Source organism: Suncus etruscus, chromosome 7 (assembly GCF_024139225.1).
Source record: "Suncus etruscus isolate mSunEtr1 chromosome 7, mSunEtr1.pri.cur, whole genome shotgun sequence".
NCBI classification, from domain to species: Eukaryota; Metazoa; Chordata; class Mammalia; order Eulipotyphla; family Soricidae; genus Suncus; species Suncus etruscus.
In genome coordinates this window covers 23,640,928-23,662,670 of record NC_064854.1, presented here as the reverse complement: position 1 = coordinate 23,662,670, position 21,743 = coordinate 23,640,928, and the positions used below count along the sequence as shown (strand labels likewise).

Here is a 21,743-nt window from a genome sequence, read left to right as displayed (position 1 = left end):
GGAAAATGTTGGTTATGGAATAATATACGATAATGAGCTATCATGTAGCATGTCAAACAAATCAAAAAGACTATGATAAAAGAGACAGACCTAAATTTCAGCAGATGTGATATAAGACAAAATCTCATAGGAAAAGCTTGGCCGTCGGATAAGTGAGTTTACAGAAAATCCAAGTGCTAGGCACATGCAGACCATAATTGACATTTTTAGAGGTTCGGTTCCTAACAATTGAGGAAAAACATCCCTTTCACAGAAGAGAATAAAGTTATTTTTCAGGACATGTTTGAAAGACTGTCAGGAATGAGCATTAAACATTGTGTGGCAAGTGTTTCGATAATAACATGCATAGCTCCCAATAAATTCTATATGATTTTGACATATTTATTGAAAAGCAAACATAACCTTTTTCTATGGCACTTTCCCTGTTGGAAGATTAACTTTCTCAGCTGATACTCACGTTTTCTACTGGGGCATGTCATACTGCCTGGAGGAATCTCAGCTGCTTGTGACTCTTCTGGGCCTTTCTATTTTAAATGAAAAAAAATAACGGATGAAAGATAAGTCATCATTTTGTAAGACACAACCCATCTGGTCTGGACAGTTATGTTTTCTCTGAGAGGTATTTTACAGCTCTGGAGCATGTTATAACTTAAATCTCAGAGCTAAGTTTTGAAGGCAGAGTTGAATTTCTACAGAGTTTTGCATGTTATGTTTAGGTGAAAACTAGCACTTGTTGGTGGATTAGACTCTTCCATGAAAAGCTAGAGGTTACTGAGACAGTGTAATTCAGCCTCTTGAATTATGTGAGCCTTAGGGGGCCAGAGAAATAATGCAGTGGCTCAGGTGTTTGTTCCTCAAGAACAACCTGAGTTTGACCTTGACACCAGACCTGATCCCCTGAGCTCACCAGGAGTAATCTCTGAGTGCAGAACCAGGAATTCACCCTGCACACACTGGGTATACCCCCCAACAAAAAGAAACAAATAATGGAACCCTATATAAAATTCAAAAGTTGTGGGGAATAAAAACCTACTCTGAATTCTTGACCTAATTTGGTATTTTTCCCAATTGGAACCATGATTCCAATCTAAATTCAATACCTCATTTCATTTATTAGAGCATAATTTTCTGTTTTGTTGTCTTGCCAATTATCAAGAAAATGCTGCTAATTAAATAAATCAACAGCCCTTAAAGATACAATAAATTCCCTGAGATTTTTTTCATGTGGCAGAAAAAAGATAATATTTGGAAATTGAATTCTCTGAGTTAAGATGATGTGATTTTATGTTTGGGAATGACTCATGGTTCAATTTCAGATAAGTCACTTCCTCTCCCTAAGCCTCTGATTCTTCTACCATAGGAACAGATAAACCTTTCTCTGCCCAATATGTTCTTTTAAAAAGCATATTCAGGGGCTGAAGTAATAGCACAGTTGTAGGGCGTTTGCCTTGCACTCTACCAACCTGGGACAGATTCAGGTTTAATCCCTGACATCCCATATGGTCCCCTGAGCCTGCCAGGAGTGATTTCTGATCCAGATGTGACTCAAAAACCAAAATAATTATAATAACAATAAATCATATTTATGGGGCCTGAGCAGAGTCACAAGCAGTAAGGCATCTGTCTTGCCCATGTTAGCCTAGGACAGACTGTGTTTTGATCTCCCGGCATCCCATATGGTCCCCCAAGCCAGGAGTGATTTCTGAGCTCGTAGCTAGGAGTATTCTCTGAGCATCACCGGGTATGGCCCCCCAAAATACCAAAAACTAATAAATAAATCATATTTATTTACTTTACTCCAAATTATGGAAAGATTGAGACAAATTTTGAAGGAGACCATAGTCTTTTTTTAATTGTAAAACAGAGAAAATTAACTTAATGTTCATATATCAAAACAATGTTTCTCAAACAGGTCCATAGAATCCCCTGGATATTCCAAGGGGGGTAAAAATCATACAGATGGATAACCCCAGCACAAGATTAGGGGGTCAACCAGGAAGACCTCAGGAAGGAAGCAAAGCCAAAAGGGGGCAAGAATAGAAAAAGTTTCAGAAATGCTGTTAGAATAAATGACAATTATTCACTCAAAAGTCAAAAGTAGGATAAATACAGAATGATATCACTTATATGTGATATCATACAAGAGTTTCATTAAATAATGCAATGGTTTAAATAGTTTAAATGGTTTAAACACCCTTGGCCCCAGAATATAACAGGGAGAAGGAAAAAAATTGAATGGAGGAGGAAATAAAAACAAATATTAAAGGATGGGAGCAAGGGGCCAAGTGGTCTCCGGTGCATTGGCAGTGTTAAGAAAAAGGGGGGGCAGAGAGATAGCATGGAAGTAGGGCATTTGCCTTGCATGCAGAAGGACAGTGGTTTGAATCCCAGCATCCCATATGGTCCACAGAGCCTGCCAGGAGCAATTTCTGAGCGTAGAGCCAAGAGTAAACCCTGAGTGCTGCCGGGTGTGACCCAAGAAAACCAAAAAAAAAAAAAAAAAAAGAAAAGAAAAAGTACAGACAGAACTAAATAGCCAAACAAAGGCAATATGGAATAAGAGACCCAAACTTTAATCATCTAAATTTAAAATGGGCCTGTTATACTGGCAGGTTGGGCTGGGATGGGGTGGTATGTGATGTGCTTAGGGAAATTTGTGGAGAGAGGCCCACCACTGGTGTGTAGGATTGGCTCTATTCACTGTATATCTAAAACCCAACTATGAAGAATTTGTAAATCACAATGGTTTTAATAAAATACAATGAAAAATTTAAATTTTCAATTTTCAATGATATGCTGACTTATAAGAGAACTGACCATTATGAGAATGGAAATATTATTGAAAGAGGGAGTAGGTCTCTTGCCTCAATGGAGTAAGCCTAGTAAAAAAATATATGATTTTAATATCTTCTACTAAAGCCCTGATAATAATCAAAAGATTATCTGGGTCTATTAAAATATAGGAGCTCAAATATATATATACATATATATTTATATATATACATATATATTTCAGTTCCTCCCTCCTCCCCAAAAGCCACATGTAAAATTTATATATTTGTAAATATATATTTTATATTTAATAAATATGTTATATTTATACTATTTAATGTTTTCACTTATAAAAATATTTGTTTTAAGGAATTTATAGACAAATATGTAAGACTCCTTCTTGATTAAAAAATAAAGAGTTCTCTGCCTTCCTGAAAAAAAAATACCCAGGAAATTAAAAAGTTCAACAATCTTAAAAATTCATATTATTTGATTTTCAGTATGGGCTGATGATGTAGTTTAAATAACAAATGGAATGGTGACTCTCTTTTTGGTGAGCTAAAATATTCAAATAGCTTATTACTTATCTAGTGAGCATCAGACAATTGATTAGATGCACTGGGGCTTTGGAACCCTTTTCTAAAAGAAGTAATCAAGTCGACACTAAAATGATTTTAAAGAGAATCTCTGAGACTCTTGTGATGACATTATTTTCTTTCAAATGACAGGCAAAGTTTCAAAAAAGCAACAACGTTTTTAGTGGGTTTCTTTAAAGGCTCAGCTCTGCTCCTATCTGAGTTAGCTCAGATCCACAATCTATGCCAAGGTCATCTACTTCCCTGTGTAACTCTCAGGAATCTGTCGTTAAATTGCTGTTCCCTCCAATAGAGATGAGGGCCAGGAGAACAGTTCCATGGTAGGAAGCTTGCCACAAAGAGTTGGGGAGTACAGTTAGAGCAGAGAAGGTACACTATGCAATGATTGTTGGAAATGACCACTGTGGACAACAACTGGGTGCTGTAAGGAGGGAAAGTGTGTGTGTGTGTGTGTGTGTGTGTGTGAGAGAGAGAGAGAGAGAGAGAGAGAGAGAGAGAGAGAGAGAGAGAGAGAGAGAGAGAGAGAGAGAGAGAGAGAAGAATATCTACCATAGAGGCAGACAGCAGGGAGGCCAGGTGGGGAGAAAAGGAGTGAAACTGGGTATACTGGTGGCAGGAAATATACACTTGCAAAAGGTGTTGGACATTGTATAACTGCAACTCATTATTGAAAAACTTTATAACCTGGATCTCACGGTAATTCTAAATAATATTTTTAATGTTCTTAAGCCTCTGGACATAAGAGGCAGTTTTATGTGACACGTTTCTCTCTTATTTTCCTTTCCTGCTAGGATGGAGATGTTGTTTAGAACCTGACTGGAGGTGTGTGTCACTATCTCATCAGGAAGATTTTTGCCAGGGAAAATGTAATGTAATGAAAGGCACTTGGTCCAAGATAGCTCTAGAAGCAGAATTAATTCTCCCTGAGTTCAAAACGAACACCCCAGTTCAGACGCACTGATTCCTTGTTCACCACTTTTCTGCACCCACCTCGTCATGACTAAGGATTAGTCAGAATAAAACAAACTAAAGGTCAGTGGGCTTATGAAAGTGGATAAAACAAAATGATGAACAAGATGTACAGGGTAGAGAGCAAAGATTAGAATCTAGGAGGAAAGCTCCTTCCATGCTCAAGTTTCAGGGGCTGGACGAAAGGTTTCCAAACAATAATTATTGTGGCCAAGAATAGACAAATCAGCAGTAGATTCTACGAATCTCTCTTACTGATTTTCATCTCTTCACCACAGCATGAAGAAAATAGAATAATCAAATCTGTTGAGTGCTTCGGATCAGTAACCTACCAACTGGATAGTTGAAGTCGATTTCCCTCTGTCTGGTGAATCACTTAATTCATAGTTGAGAGCAAGAAGCTGGGAGTGTCCTTGGTGCCCATTAACCAGGGAAATATCCTGCTGGAAGAAGAAGGTTTAAAGTGAGTGCTCATGTCTGAAGGTCACTGGCGCAGTCCTGGACAATTCCATGTTTCTCGGAACATTCTGCTTAGTGGCCAAAGTGGTGGGTGGCAGGAAGAGAGCCAGAGAGTCTCATCATGATAAATACTTGCCAAAATATCTCACCTTGGAGAAACACCAGACTGTTCTGAAACATCAGACACATGAGGAATGCTTTTAAAATACTACTTCAAGGATAGTTATGATTTTTCTGTTTTGTCTTGTTTGGGGGCCATACTCAAGGCTTACTCCTCCTGGCTCTGTGCTCAGGGATCACTCCTGGCAGGGCTCAAGAGACAAGACGTGATGCTAAGAAACAAACCCAGGCCAGCAAGGCAAGTGCCTTACCCACTGTATTATCTTTCTAGCCCAAGAATGCTTATGATTTTAAAAAAGCTTGAATGGTGTGGTAACGTTTATATCTTCTTTTATATTCACTGAAAAAATTATATCTACCTTCATTTGAAAGTTGGATTCCTTCTGATGGAGCTTCCCAACAGACAGGCATTCAAAGGCTGTTGTAGCCCATCATGACTCCAGAAATATTTTCATGCATTAAAGTTCATGTTGCTTAAGAGACATGCAATTCTTTCCTTTTTACACATCATGAGTCTTAAAGCTATGTTCTTAAAAGTAATTTTAAGTTTCCTATCAAATTCAAGGACAGTCCCATAAACTCAGCACTTCAGAATTTATTTCATTCATTTTCATCAGGAGAATAGTCCAAGTTTTATACACTGCCTAAGACTTTGACTTTGCTTCTCCCCATGCTGAATACTTTCATACTATACAGAAATGGCTTGTCTGAATGAATTTTTATGTTTATTGAGATTAGAATCCTTTTTTGTGTGTGGGGGGGTGGAGTTCCTTAGAGTAGAGGTAAAGACTGAAATGGTATTCCTCATTTCTGCATTCTGAGAGCTTCCTAGCATTGACAAAGGGCCCAAAAAGAACTCTGTTTTATCAAAACAAAGCATTTATAATTTTAAAAAACTTTCAATATGAAAAGCTTCAAATATGTTGAGAGCACTGTACTGTGAGCACTCAGCCTTCTACTGCCTTGATTCTACTGCTGACAGTTTAGTCCCCTTATTTTATCTCTTCATTTCTAGCATCCACAAAGCATCTTACTTTTGATGCATGAAGTAGAATTTTTAATACATTTCGGAATGACAATAACAACGAGTGCTGATAATTGAGAATCAGTATGTCCTGAGTATAGGTCCAAGGTACTGGGAGAAAGGGTAAGGCCAAGACTATTAGAAGCCCATAGAGGACTGAGGGCCTTAAGATTTTGTAAGGTTTTATTTAATTTTTCTGAAGTCATTTAAAAGCATTTAGGTTTTTTTTTAGTACCAAAGATGAAACTCTGAGGCCCATATGTGCAAAGCATGTAATTTACTACTGAACCACATATGGCCTTTTTTTTTGGGGGGGGGGGTTTATTTTTGGGGGTTTTGGGCCACACATGGTAATGATCAGGGGTTATTCCTGACTATGCACTCAGAAATTGCTCCTGGCTTGGGGGACCATATGGGATGCTGAGGGATCAAACCGCGGTCCATCCTAGGTTAGCACGTGCAAGGCAGGCACCCTACCACTTGCACCACCACCACCCCCCCCCCCCCCGCTCCCATTATGACCTTTTATAACCTTCACACCACTCTATCAATTTTCGCACAGAATAATGTGTAAGAACAACTGTTTTAAAATATTTGTAAATACACCATTCTGTGCTTGAGGTTTCACCACACATATAGAAATTTATAAAGTGCTGGAATAATGGCACAAAAATTTCAAATATAAATATATGTATATACATATACCTAGATCAATGGACTGAGCACATGCCTGCATGCAGAAGATCCAAGTTTGATTCTCGACATTGCATGGTCCCCCACAAGAGGACAAACATAAAAGACATACTACCATACGTTTCCTGAGCTTTTAGATTTTCATTATTTTAAATGCTCTAAAATAGAAAACAATGGGGACTGCAGATAGTACAGCAGGGAAGGCACTTAACTTGCAGGCAGTTATTCTGCATTCGATTCCTGGAAAGTCACATAGTGCCCTGAGCATGCTGGAGTGATCCTAAGCACTGTGTCATGAAAAAAGCCCTGAGCACTGTTGGGCATGGCCAAAAAACAAAACAACAACAAAAAAATTAACAAGCCAAAAAGGATAAAAATGATGAGTAATTTTGTGAACATTTTTTTGTTGTTGTTTGGAGGTCATACCAATGGCTATCTATTGAGGTCTACACCAACTCAGTGCTCAGGGGACCATACAGGATCAAACCTGAACCTCTTGCATGCAAATCAGGTTCTCTTGCCCTTTGAACCATCTCCTCAGCCATGGTATTCCATTTTAAAACTATCTTTTACTCATTTATTTTATTTTGGCAAGAAATAAGTCTCATAGACTGGCTAGTAGGCAGCCCACTGGGGCCCTTTATTACAGAACATAAAATAGTTTCCTATAAACTAAGCATAAAAGAAAGGAGCAAGCAACAGGTGCTTAAAAAGATCAATAACAATACCCAAAAGAGGTGCTGGCAATAAAAATAATCTGCATATTCTAGGAAGCAGAACCCCACCTCTTACTTGAAGACATCCCACACATCTTAATTACTTTTCCACAAAGTCCTTTTAAGCAAACAGATAAGACGTATGAAACTAAATAAAAGATAAATAAAGTTTCAAGTATACCTCATTTGATGATACAAAAAGAATGAAACATTTTTCTATCAAGAAAAATCCATGGATTCCTCCAATCAAGCCCAACAGTTTCCAAATATAACTCTTGCTTTCAGGAAAATGCCAAAACTCAGAGGCCTCCTGCTTGTGTAAGCCAAGAATCTGGGATTAGGGAGAGGGAAAGAGAAAAGGAGAAATATATACCTTTATTAATTAGTAGGTCTAGTATTAAATATATCCAACTCTCATTGTTGAAAACCCCATGAAGATACTTGAAATCACGCAAATTTCAATTTGTTTTTAGATTCACAGATTGTTCCATTGACATGATTTGCCCCAGATCAAATAAAATGTATGTGAGAGGAAAGGAAGGAGACAATGAACAGTATTTGCTTATAAATAAAATGAAGCTTAGATGTCTTTCAGCAAAATAGCTGACATTTTTAAACACTACACTTCAGTGAAATTTCTCTTCCAACAGTTCAATTTATTATATGTTTGCATAGCTAGGCTTTCTAATTGAACCATATATTACACACACACACACACACACACACACACACACACACACACACACACACAGACACTCTTCATTTGGAGTCTATTGCCTCATGAGCCATTGCCATGAAAGAAAAGTCCATAGACGTTCAGTCCCAAATATATCAGGCTTTTTCTCTGCCGAGAACAACCCTGTCTTCCCAGCAGTTTTATCAGTTTCTATGACACAAAGGAAATGTGAGGAATCTCCCTTCATTATCTCCTTCTATTGGTTATCTTATCAATTAGGAAATCCTTATGGGTCATCATCTCTCCCCATGCAGGTATTTTGGAAAACAGCTCAGTGGTTTCCAGCATTTAGAAGATAGCTGATCATTCAATTAAAAATAGGAAAAAGAAGCTCCAGGTATGATATTATGTACATGTATGTTCATGCAGATCCATAAGCTATTATAGATCTGCACAGATGTGTACATGTATGTATGTTTGCATTTAGTTAAACCTGTACATTCGAGTTCACTGACAACTCACAACCTACTTAGTCAACTTTCCCTTTGGGTAAAGACACTAGAAGGTACTCAACTTTTAATACTTTAAATTTTTCTTATTGCATAATATAGACCTCACTGTACATCAAGAAAACACCATAATCTCAGAATGCACATGCATCTCTTTCATTGTACATATTCAGTTAAAACAAATCTTGATGCGACTTTTCTCATTTGCAGGGACCTTTGAACACCTATCAAGCATCTCAGTACAGTAAGCGGGTTTTCCTTTTTAACTTTTATCAGATATTTTTTTGCATCTTTTTCCTTTTGTCAAAACTTTTATCTTCACCTCTTTTTTTTTAAGGATTTTATTTTAAAAAATTACATAATAAAATCAAATTATCTGTCTTCTAAAGTTCCTGAACTGCAGGTAATCACAAAGTGGCCAGAATCAGCTGCCAATACTCCCTAATCCAAGTTTACCTTTCTGCTCGGAGTCATGAGCTGAGCCCTAGAGAAAGAGCATAAGTGAACTTTTATTGGTCCCAGAGACCTGGTTAGGGTCTTGCCCTGCAACCCTATGACCTAGAAAAGAGGTCTTGACCTCAAGCTATCTAATAAGCCTTAAAAGCTATAGAAAATAAGATTATAAGGGGCACTAACCTGAACCACAGCTTGTTTCTTCCAATGAAACAAGGCTCACTTTGTGATTTTTTTCAGAACATCTTATAATTGCAGAGCTTCTAAGCCACAAGAGTGACCCTATAGATAGGCATGTGGAAGAAAGGAGCACACCACGCTTGTGAGCAGGTGGCCGGTAGACCATCAACATGATCCATCACAAGAGATTTTGGGGGGCAGTGAAGAACTCCTTGTGAGACTCTTCCAAGCTCTTTCATCTTGGGTGCCAGTCCTTTCATCTCTAACAAATAGTCTTGAAAAACTCCTGCATAGTTAGATTCCTAATGTGGGTACTTTTTTTTTTTCAGTATCATTTAATCAGTCCAGAAGGAGATAAAACATTTTTCTTGTCTTGCAGTAACTCTGCTTCAAAGCAGAGTTTCTAGATAGGCAGTCTGAGAGGTCAGCATCTCTGTGCTACACATGGTCAGTACAGAAAGTTGTTTCTGTCCTGCACTGTACAGTGACCCTTTCTATGTGACTAGCTGACAGCTTAGTTCTTATAGTTTTTCCTTCCTTCCTTCCTTCCTTCCTTCCTTCCTTCCTTCCTTCCTTCCTTCCTTCCTTCCTTCCTTCCTTCCTTCCTCCCTCCCTCCCTCCCTCCCTCCCTCCCTCCCTCCCTCCCTCCTTTCTTTCTTTCTTTCTTCTTTCTTTCTTTCTTTCTTTCTTTCTTTCTTTCTTTCTTTCTTTCTTTCTTTCTTTCTTTCTTTCTTTCTTTCTTTCTTTCTTTCTTTCATTCTTTCTCCCTCCCTCCCTCCCTCTCTCTCTCTCTTTCTTTCTTTCTTTCTTTCTTTCTTTCTTTTCTTTCTCTCTCTCACTCCCTCCCTCCCTCTCTCTCTTTCTTATTTCTTTCTTATTTCTTTCTTTCTTTCTTTCTTTCTTTCTTTCTTTCTTTCTTTCTTTCTTTCTTTCTTTCTTTCTTTCTTTCTTTCTTTCTTTCTTCTTTCTTTCTTTCTTTCTTTCTCTCTCTCTCTCTCTTTCTTTCTTTCTTTCTTTCTTTCTTTCTTTCTTTCTTTCTTTCTTTCTTTCTTTCTTTCTTTCTTTCTTTCTTTCTTTCTTTCTTTTTCTTCTTTCTTTCCTCAATCATTTTTCTATCAACCATACAGGGGTGTTTGATTTCAGTAAATATATTTCCATCTAGTTCCATCCATGTTGATATAAACAGGGTTTTGCTTTAAAGCTGAATAGCATTGCATGCTAGATATATAACCCAGCTCCTTTCCTTGTTCCTTTGTAGTGGACATGGACACTCTTTGTTTCCAACCTTGGACTGCTATCAATAAGGCTGCTATGGACAAAGGAGCAATCTTGTTGAATTATTTTGGGATGTACTATGCATAAATGCCCCAAAAAGAGATAGGTGGAACACAGAGAACCTCCTTCATTAATTTTCTGAGAAATCTCCACTCTGTTTTTCATAATGGCACAGTGGGGAACATTCTGGCCCACAGAGAGCACTGTTAGTAAGAAATTTGTTTTGAAGGCTCGAAGGAAGAGAGGTCATGACTGGTGCTATTTCCAGAGATGTGGGCAGGCTCTGGGGTATCAGGAAACAACTAGAAAGCAGCCAGCCCTAAAATTCATCACCACCTTTGGATTTAAAGGATGAAAGGGAGGAAATGATGAGTGAAGCTTCATGGGCAAAGTGACATTATACCAGCCAGTCTGCAAGGGAGCTAAGAAGACTCATTCCAGTGAGAGGAGGGGAGAGGAGAGGGGAGGGGAGAGGAGGGGACGGGAGAGGAGGGGAGGGGAGGAGAGGAGAGGAGAGGGGAGGGGAGGGACATGAGAAGAGAGGGGAGGGGAGGGGAGGGGAGGAGAAGGGAGGGGAGGAGAGGGGAGGGGAGGAGAGGAGAGGGGAGGGGAGGGGAGGAGAGTAGAAGGGAGGGACATGAGAGGAGAGGGGGGGTAGGGGAGGGGAGGGGAGGGGAGGAGAGATGGAGAGGGGAGGAGAGGGGAGGAGAAAGGAGAGGGGAGGGGAAGGGAGAGAGACGGGGCGAGGGGAGAGGAAGGAGAACGGGAACAGGGAAGGGAGAGGGGAAGTGAGAGGAGATGGGAGGGGAAGGGGAAGGGGAGGGGAAAATGGAGGGATGAGAGGAGGGAGGAGAAAGGGGAGGGAGAGGGGAAAGGAGGTATGAGGAGAGGGGAGAAGAGAACAGCATTTTATAATTCATTGCATCTTATTTGAAGAGTATGGCCAAAAACTTTCCTGAAGTTTCCTTATTGTCCAATCTACACGGTGCACATCAGGTTGCATCATCATTTCTCTCTTACAAGAGCTTCCAGGATAATCCCCTTTATTTCCAAGGAAAACACCGGAAGCACTAACCCTTGTATTTCCCCATTAAGCCATCGTAGGGTTTAAGAGTAGAGAGGTTACCTGAGGAATCAAGTGGAGGAGCGCGTCCCCAGAGAGTGTCCCCACGGCCAGGCCTACGAAGAGCTGTAAAATCAGCGGATAGTCCTCACAGCTACGGAAAAGGATCAGCACGGTCCCCAACATGGAGCCCAGCGTGAGCAGCACCACTGCCACAGTGCTGTAGCCGTATTCTAAGACATGGACAAGAGACACAAGCAGAGTGAGGTCTGCAGGCCCTGTCTCACCATGCACTGGGTGAGGCTATACATCTCTCCTGTAAAATGAAATACTACACAGCTGTAAGGAAGAATACCATCGTGTAATTCATTGCAACATGGTGAAACTGGAAGACATTGTATTAAAAGAAATAGACCAGAAGAAGAAGGATAAACACAAGATGATATCACTTATATGTGATATTTAGAATAACTGCATGAAGAAATGCAATAATTTAAATGGGGGTAGGAGAAGAAAAGATATTGAGTGCGGGAGGATAAAGACACATGAAATGATGGGGGCCAGGGGCCAAGTAGTCTCAGGTGCATTGGTGGTTTTAAGAAAGGACAGAAATAGGGGCCAGAGTGATAGCATAGCAGTAGGGCATTTGCCTTGCACGTGGGTGATCCAGGATGAACCTTGGTTCAATCCATAGTGTCCCATATGGTTCCCCAAGCTAGGAGCAATTTCTGAGTGCATAGCCAGGAGTAACCCTTGAGCGTCATGGAGTGTGGCCCCCAAAGCAAAATAAATAAAAATAATAAAGACAGAAATAAGTGTCTAAGACAGAATTAACCACAATGAAGTCACAAGACCAAATTTTAACAACCAAAATTACAAATGGGCCTGTTATGGCGGCAGGCTGGGATAGGTGGTGACATGGGATGGACTCTGCGAACATTGTTAAAGGAAAGCTGACATTTTCGTGGGATTGGTCTTGAAACATTATATGTTTTAGACTCTAAAACCCAACTATGAAGAACTTTTTAAATTACAATGGTGTAAATACAATTTTTTAAAGTAAAAATAAATTTCTTTTGCAAATGTTACACTGGGCCATAAGGTTAAATTTTTCAGGAAAGAAGTTAAACACTTTCATCATATAATCCTCTGTCTTCAAAGATGCTTTGACTACCTCTTGCTGAACACAGTCAATCACCATGCTAACCAAGAGCTTTTTACTTCACTCTGACACCAACCAACTCATTACTCTCATATAATTGGGACATCTTCAGAAAAAAAAAGCAGCATAATGACCCTCTTTTTAGAATGCTGGGCCCTTCTAAAGGCCAGCAAGGTGCATGTATATACTTAGGGCTTCTGGCATACTTCTACTGGTAGTTGATAAGTCTCTTCCTAAAGCTCTTACTATTTTATTGGATCCCATGTCTTTATTATCCTCACACTGAACAGCTCATCAAACTACTTATGGTTAATACTTCAAATTTCATTCATCTGTATTTTGGAAATGGTAATCTTTTTATAACCCCCATATTTATGCTTGGTTTCTATATTTTTTAAAAGCAGCCATCAAGTGTAACTTGTCAGATGATTTAAGCAAAAACAAGTACAGTGGGAGATAAAGAAAGAAAGATAGGAAAAAGCAGTTATGAAGGGAAGATGGGTTTCAAAGTCAAATCAGAAAGATTTGGGAGTGAGAGCTAGTTATTTACAACACCATGTTCCTTCAGTTTCAATGACTCAGTGGCTGTTTTCTCTTTATTTAGAACCTACCTACACAATATGACAGACTGATTTATAAACAATGAAGGATGATAATTAGAAATTAAGCTCACTTCCTTTAGTGACTGTGGATAATAATTTAAGCCAAAGTCTTTGCTTATCCTCCATATTAAAACCCACTGCTAATTTTAAGAGATTAACTTCTTGAAGTGTGTGATGACAAAAGATGTCCAACTCTCATCATTCTTTTGCTTCTTTGGGAATCTTCACTTCACTTCAAGAGTCAGATAATGTTGATGATACTTATTGGGACCAGGGTAATTAGCTCATAATTTTAAGATACCTAAAGAGAATTTGAAGAAATAACTGAACTCAATAGGCCTCTAAAAGGTGATGTGTTCAAGGAGGCATTCTTCTCTTTGTACTATTGTTCTGTCTGACTGCAGAATTTCAGTTTTACAAGGTGAAAACTTCTTATATATCTGTTGCAAGTCCAAATACAAAAGATATCTACATAAGGAGTACATCCCTATGTATTTAGAATTAGGAGAAACACAGAAAGGGAAAGGGGGACATTTTTGTTTGTTTTTGGCCCACAACAGGTAGTGCTCAGAGGTTACTCCTGGTCCTATGCTCAGAAATCACTCCTGGCAGGCTTGGGGGACCATATGAGATGCTGAGGGTCAAATACACATATTTTGTGTGCAAGGCAAATGCCTTACCCACTGTGCTACTGATCTGGATCCCAAAAATAATTTTTAAAAAGAATGGTGAAAATTGGGGCTGGAGAGTACAGCCACCTGTCGGGTAAGTGATAGGGTTAAAGCACTTTCAGCCAACCTGTTTCTATCTCTACTACAGGATGTGGCCCTTTGACACCTGCCAGAATTGATCCCTGGGCAGAGTCAGGATTAAGTCTGAGCATAGCTGCATATGGCCCCAAACACAGACAAAAATGATCAAGAGGACAGAATTTACAGTTTTCTTTCTATGCTATTTTTATTTGCATTTATGGGGTGAGTGGGCCATATCCAGCAGTGCTCAAGTGTTAGTCTTGCCTAACAGGGGTCATTCCTGGAGATGCCCAGGGAAACCTTTTATGCTGCCAAAGATGGAAACAGGGTCAGTCATGTGGAAGGCATTTTTACACTGTCTTTCCAGCTCCAATAATGTTTTTTGAAAGATAAAAATTCTATGAAGTTGTCACACATTTCCCTAGGGGATTTCTTTATTTGAATTTTCAAATATTCTATTTGTCAAATATGCAGGTATTCCAGGAAATAAATATGCTTAGCTAGTCTGAAGAGAGAGGCAGAAAACGTGATTTAGGAACCCTTAATTATTAATGACTGAAACTCTGGAACCTTCAGAAATACCTTATTGGCAGGGTCTTGTATTCACTCTTTTATCAGTCATCTCTCCCAGAAGACAGTCCAAAGATTTTTGCATTAATTCTTCCAGCCCCCCTTTGACATGTAAAAAAAAAGCTAGCTATGCTATATTAGTACAGATAAGCAATGTCTGTAACTATTTGCCCTTCTTCTTACTGTGTTTACTGGTTCTAAACAATAAATACTGTTCTTGGAAGACAGTCAGAAATATCAATCAAGAAGACTGTGAGCCCCTGACCCCATGCTTTTCTATCTTTCCGTTTGTCTTGTTTTCTTAATATCTGTGGACCCTTGCTTCAGGCCCTTTTACCCAGGGTAGGTTCCAGGCACTAATTTAGTAAAACTATGAAATGTCTTATGCTTGTGCATTAATACTGAATGTACACTACTGTATGTGAACATATGTATGTATGTATGTATGTATGTATGTATGTATGTGTAGAGATATTAACCTAGTTTCCTGAGTCATTTGTCCATGGATAGACTCTCTACAGGAAAACATCCTTCTTGTGTACAAGACTTAGAGTTAAACATGTGCTCCTGCATGTCTCATGAAGCTCAAAGGTGCTGCATCTCCTTGGATCTGTGATAGATCTAAGAGTTCAAGAACCCATTAGAATCCAGGCAAATGACAATTTCCAGTTTCCCACTTCCTCTTTTGCTCCTCCTGCCTGCCTTGTGGGCTGGTGCAGTGTGGCCAAGGACCTCTCAGAACATTTATGCTTGTCCAGTTTATTCTGAGTCAGCATCTATCAGCTCTCGTGTGGTATGTAAAACCTGAAAACCACACATAGTCTCTGAATTTGGGATTATGTCTCTGTTAACTCCTCCCAGCCCCCTTTATGGGAGTTCTGCCATCTTGATTGGAGACTTTCAGACAGTGGCTCTGGGAAATCTTCCATCAATACAGTAGGTTGGCACCTACATATAACTGAAAACTCTCAGCCACTCCTAAGCAGGTCCAGAAATGGGTTAGAAAATTGATCTACAGGTGACCTGACCATTTTCCCATAAACTTACTTAATGGTCTTGCTTTAGGGATTGTTCAGCAAGTCTGCCTTTTAAATAATATCTCCCTCTGTCCTTTTTTAATTGGAACCCCTTGTACTTTCTACTATTTCAAAAGGCTTTTTAACTTCCTCTTAGCCAAATAAAACAATATTTGAAAAATGGGAGAGAGTCATATTTTTCTAAGTTCTTTAGGGAATATGACCTGTTTGAAAACCAATCCCAGAATAGTTCTAAAAAAATGTAAGGGATTTTGTGGATTCCCTATCACCAATTTAAGATGGTTTTTCTATGGTCAATTTATCAGACAACATGCCTGATTGAAAATGATGAAACACATTTAGAAAAACTCCCAGAGGCAATGATTTGCTCTAATTGTGATTTTGAACTATGACTGACCATTAGGGAATAAACATTGAGCTGCTCACTAATATGTATTTGGTTTTTGAAGGCCATAACCTGGTCTTATTCAGTGATCACTCCTGGTGAACTGGGGGCCCTAATGAATGCTAGGGAGCAAATCTGGGTCTACCATGTGCAAGATAGTTAGTCCAGGTACCATTGTACTATCTCTTTGGCCTCAGCACTTTCCACTTTAAATCACATCACTTAGCTCTATGTTTTTTTTTTATATTAAATTTTTAAATAGTCATTGGGTGCTTCAGATCTGCTATGAGTTCAAGTGAGGAACTGAACAATGATGAGCATTTCACATAACCTCAAAAAGAAATAAGAATATTTCTCAAAATAGATCACTAAGGCTCTGAAATCATTGACTGTATTTAAAATATTCTATGGGGTTTATTTATATATTCATTTATTTGTTTGTTTTTTATTTATTTTAGACCATAGCTGGTGATGCTTGGTTATAATTCTTATAAAAGATTGTGAGGATCTTTGGAAATTTTCTGTAAAAAAATTGTTTCTGTAAATTTCATTTATCTATTTGAAAGAGAGAAAAAGGTAAAAAAACAAGTAAATGAACAAACCCCCAAGAAATTAGAGGAGGTATTAAGGGTGCTCATGTTAGAAAAATATTATCCAAAAGTAAGTAATCAAGAAAATGTTTGGGGTCTTTATAGAAAATGCATGAGAATAAGTATACTTTTGTGTTTTAACATAAAATAAAATGTTGAAAATGCAAAAAAAAAATATTCCATGGGTTAAGTGCCATTTTTACATTCTTGGGCCAACATGCTTTGGTCTTATAAATAGATGTACTTTAAGTCGTTAGGACATACTTTCGGACATACTATCAGAAAATGTGAAGGGCACCATAGGAAGACTTTTGGTGTAGAGCTGTGTAGGGATTCAGTGGGATAAGAGACATGTAGATACTAATTTCTGTACTCCCTGGGACTACCAGTCAGGTCTGGGAGGTCTGGTGTCTCCCTATACTGGTCACCCTTATCCCTTTGCCACCGAAGAAAGTACTGAGGTTGACACCAGGGTGATTTAATTTTTTTAAATTTGAGACACCATGATGTACAATATTATTTATAAAGTTTAATGTATACAACAGCCTAACACCACATCTTCCACCAGAATGCCCACTTTTCTCTACCATTTTCCCAGGACTTCATCCCTACCTTTCCCCACCAATTCACTTTTCACCCTCCACCATTGGTATTGCTCAGCAAATCATTTTTCAGGCTATCTTACCTTTGGCCATTTTTATTGCCTTACTATGGTTCTATATAACCCACATATAAGAGAAATTAATCTGCATCTGTCCCTTCCTTCTGATTATCTTCCTTCAACATGAAACTCTCCGGCTCCATTTGTATAATGCAAAATTAAGTTGTGTCATCTTTTTGTATTGTCAAAATAAGTTTATATTTAAATAATAGACACATTTTCTTTTTTTTTTTTTGGTTTTTTTTTTTGTTTGTTTGTTTTTTGGGCCACACCCGGTAACGCTCAGGGGTTACTCCTGGCTATGTGCTCAGAAGTTGCTCCTGGCTTGGGGGACCATATGGGATGCCGGGGGATCGAACTGCGGTCCTTCCAAGGCTAGCACAGGCAAGGCAGGCACCTTACCTCTAGCGCCACCGCACAGCCCCAATAGACACATTTTCAATACCTTTTGTTAAAAAAGATTATCATAATTGTTCAAGACAAGGCCCAGCTTCATCATTTACCAAGTAAGTGTCCTCTGGTAAGTCAATTTCTCTATTCCTCAGATATCTCGTCTATCAAATGGAAATAAAAGTATCTAGCTCATAGACATTAAGATTAAACCCATTGAAAAACATGAGGCTGCAGTGAATAGGGCATTTGATTTGCATGTGATTGACTGGGGTTCAATCCTGGCATTCTATATGTCCCCTGAGCCATGCCAAAAGTGATCCTGAGTAAGAGCCAGGAGTAAGCCCTGAGCACGACCAGATGCGAAAGAAAGGAGAGTGCAAGAGAGAATATGAGAGAGAAAAAAGAGAAAAAGAGAAAGGGGAATGAAAGGAATTATAGGGAGGGAAGGAAGGAAGGAAGGAAGGAAGGAAGGAAGGAAGGAAGGAAGGAAGGAAGGAAGGAAGGAAGGAAGGAAGGAAGGAAGGAAAGAAGGGAGGGAGGGAGGGAGGAAAATAGGGAAGGAAGAATGGAAGAAGGGAGGAAGGGGAGGAGAGAGGAAAGGAAGGGGTAGGAGGGAAGGAAGACAGGGAGGGAGGAGGGAAGGGAGGGAAGCAGGAAAGGAAGGAGGAAGAGAAAGATGGAGGGAGGGAAGAAGAAAGTGTTTAGAACCATGTGCACCAGATAGCAAGTATCCAAAATTCACTTGGATGATGACATCTACTGTGTACCTTCCCTTCCCAGGAGAACTGGATCTTACTCTCCATAGTGCTGGGTGGCAGTTTTGCTTGTGGAGCGAGCTGGGGTAGCTGGCAAGAGCAGCTGAGCAGTTGTTGGATGATTGCTGGACTCATTTGCTTCAAGTCTTCCTTGGAAATGGTTTCGAGGCTGTAGATCTTCAGCAGCTGCCGAGCAGAGAAGCATGTCTGCATGGAAGAAACTCATTTCATTATGACTCTCACTCAGCTCTAAGCCAAACTGCTTAGCCAAGTTTCCACCATGGAGAACTTGAGATACTGGAACATATTTGCTAAGACACATGAAGTTGTCCACTTCTCCATGTGACTTTTGTTCATTAATAATTTCCAAAGACTACTTCAAATATTTGATCAGTCAGCAGGATCTCCCTGTCATTCTGAGTGCTAAATAACTCTCATTCACTGCTGGTGGGAATACCGTCCAGTCTTTATGAAAAACAATATGGAGATTCCTCAAAAAACTGGAAATTGAGCTCCCATATGATATAACTATACCACTCCTAGGGATATACCCTAGGAACACAAAAACATAATACAAAAATCCCTTCCTCACACCTATATTCATTGCAGAGCTATTTATAATAGCCAGACTCTGGAAACAACCAAGATGCCCTTCAACAGATGAAAGGATAAAGAAACTGTGGTACATGTTGCAAGTCAGCCCCTGAAGAGGTTGACTGATGGAGGAATGGAGGATGAGGTCTTTCCCCTCCAGCTAAGAGCACACATCTACCACCCTGTCCAGCCAACGGTTCTGAGGTGAAACGGCAGGTAAACAGCTCGAAGTCAGGCTTGTGGAAATATTAGCTTTATTCAGTGGACAAGACTGAAGTCCAAAGACTCAGCATCAGTTCCAGCCAAAAGCCTCTCGCCTTCCACAGACCCTTGTTTTTATCCCCCAGAACATCCCCCAGGATCAGATACCACCCAATGGTGAAAGCAGAATCAGGTACCACCCTAGGGTGGGGGCAGAATGCCAGGTCACACCCTAGGGTAGGGCAGAATCACCGATCAGGGTAGGATCAGTAACATAATAATCCCTAAAATATTTACACACCAACAGTACATATATACACAATGGAATATTATGCAGCCATCAGGAGAGACGAAGTCATATAATATTCTATACATGGATGGACATGGAAACTATGATGCTGAGTAAAATAAATCAGAGGGAGGGATAGACACAGAATAGTGTCACTTATCTATGGGTTTTAAAAAAATAAAAGACATTATTGTAATAATGCCCAAAGATGAGGGCTGGAAGGACTGGCTCTCGATATGAATCTCACCACAAAATGGGGTGAGTGAAGTTAGAGAAAGAATACTCTAACAACTACCATGACAATATTAATAAATGAAAAAAGTAAAATGCCTGTCTCGAATATAGGCAGGGGATGGGGGAGGAGAGAGATGGGGGGCATTGGTGGTGGGAATGTTGCACTGGTGAAGGGGAGTGTTGTTTTTTTCTTCAATCATTTTTGTAATTATGGTGTTTAAATAAAAATATTATTAAAAGCAACATCAATACTAATAGTAATGCAACTAAATCATACTAAATCATACTAAACCTTGCAAGTTTGCAAGGTATTCTTTCCTGACCATTTAACACTGTGCTTCACACTGTATTGAATGGTGTTCCCACCAGTATCCTACAGAAACTTGGTGCTTTTATTATTTTTCAGGAGTGATAGATTTGGAAAAAAGGAGTTGAGGGGAGTTCTACTGTGGAGCTCTGAGGTCCCAGAAGGGCAAGGCAAGGAGCCATAAATGCAGTGTTGCTTGGACCCTAAGGTGCTGGGGATTATCTGGTTATACTAAAAGTGCTGGGAATCTCCAGGGTTGCACCTGACAATGTTTGGGTACCCAGCTGTGAATTTCTGAAGTTACTGTCTAATGGTCTTGGGTTTAAGAAGCCTGTGTCAGCATGTATTTGTCAGAAGCAATTAAAGTATTTTAAAAAATTGAATTCTGTCCACCAGCTGGTGCTTAAACAGTAAATGCTGTGATTACCTAGTCAATTAGGATACTTTCTTCCAACAATTGAAATTGCTAATTTTTATTTAAATCTTGCCAAGTTTTTTTTTCATATCATATGACATAATTTATTAGTTCAAACTACATGCAAATGACAAATATACCAGTGCTCTAAAATATGCCCCTAAGAATATGAAAGAAACAGTGTACTTCATTTGTCATAGTCAACACATAAATTTATGATGACTATGGCTGGGAAGATGTCTCAAGGGCAGCAGCACAACTTTGCATGTGGAAGTTCTAGGCTTGGCCTCACAGGCCCCTAAATTCTGACAGAAGTGAACCCTGAGCAATGAGCTGGGAGAAAAATCTCTGAGAACATCTAGGCATCCAGGTATAGATGAAAAGCAAAGGTGACTAGGGCTGGAGAGACAGTGTAATGGGTAGAGCACTTGCCTTGCACATGGCAGACATGGGTTTGATCCTGGAGCACCCTACCATCAATCCCCCAAGTACTACCAGAAGTGATTGTTGAGCACAGAGCCAGAAGTAAGAAAAAAAAAAAAAGATAGCTTGAGAAAATGCATTGAAACCTTGTTCTTTATGCAAACAGTATCTGCATTATGTAAATCTGATCCCCATCTAAGAACTAGTTCTAAAGAGGGACTTAAGGCAAGTTTCACAAAAAATAATTGATAGGTGGCAATGTCAGTCTCCTTCAGCTAAATCCTATAAGCATTAATTTAAAAGAATATGTTTACCAGATGTCTTTATATATATTTATATATTTATATATATAATATGTGTTGTGCATGCTATGTTAATATTAATGTATTGATGTAAATTAATATTCTGCATATATTATTTGATATATATTATGATATAATTAATGTCATATTATATATTATTTTTGATTTTGAGCCATATCTGGTGATTTTCAGGAGTGATTCTCCTGGCTATGTGCTCAGAAATCTCTCCTGACTAGGGGGACCATATGTGACTCCAGGGATCAAACCAGGTCTGTCCTGAATTGGCTGCATGCAAGGCAAATGCCCTACCTACAATATAATATACAATAATATAAAACAGTGGTCCTCAAACTATGGCCTGTGGGCCACATATTGTATTTGTATCTGTTTTGTTTCTTCATTGCAAAATAAGATATATGCAGTGTGCATAAGAATTCTTCATAAGTTTTGTTTTTACTATAGTCAGACCCTCCAATGGTCTGAGGGACAGTGAACTGGCCCCCTGTTTAAAAAGTTTGAGGACCCCTGATATAAAATATATAAAATATATGCCAAAAGTAATAGGA

General features: G+C 39.1%; 1 protein-coding gene across 2 annotated transcripts in view; it reads right to left on the bottom strand.

Moving 5' to 3' along the window:
• Positions 1 to 21,743, bottom strand: part of SLC39A12 (solute carrier family 39 member 12) — a 71,013-nt gene that overhangs the window by 33,603 nt on the left and 15,667 nt on the right. Inside the window, exons 6-10 of one of the 2 annotated variants that reach the window (XM_049777770.1) lie at positions 18,454 to 18,619; positions 11,569 to 11,738; positions 7,531 to 7,680; positions 4,670 to 4,780; positions 458 to 524 (exon numbers count right to left, since the gene is read on the bottom strand). In XM_049777770.1, coding sequence (XP_049633727.1) covers positions 458 to 524; positions 4,670 to 4,780; positions 7,531 to 7,680; positions 11,569 to 11,738; positions 18,454 to 18,619 — 664 coding nt within the window. The remainder of the gene's footprint in view (positions 1 to 457; positions 525 to 4,669; positions 4,781 to 7,530; positions 7,681 to 11,568; positions 11,739 to 18,453; positions 18,620 to 21,743) is intronic. The other variant, XM_049777771.1, reaches the window with a different exon arrangement.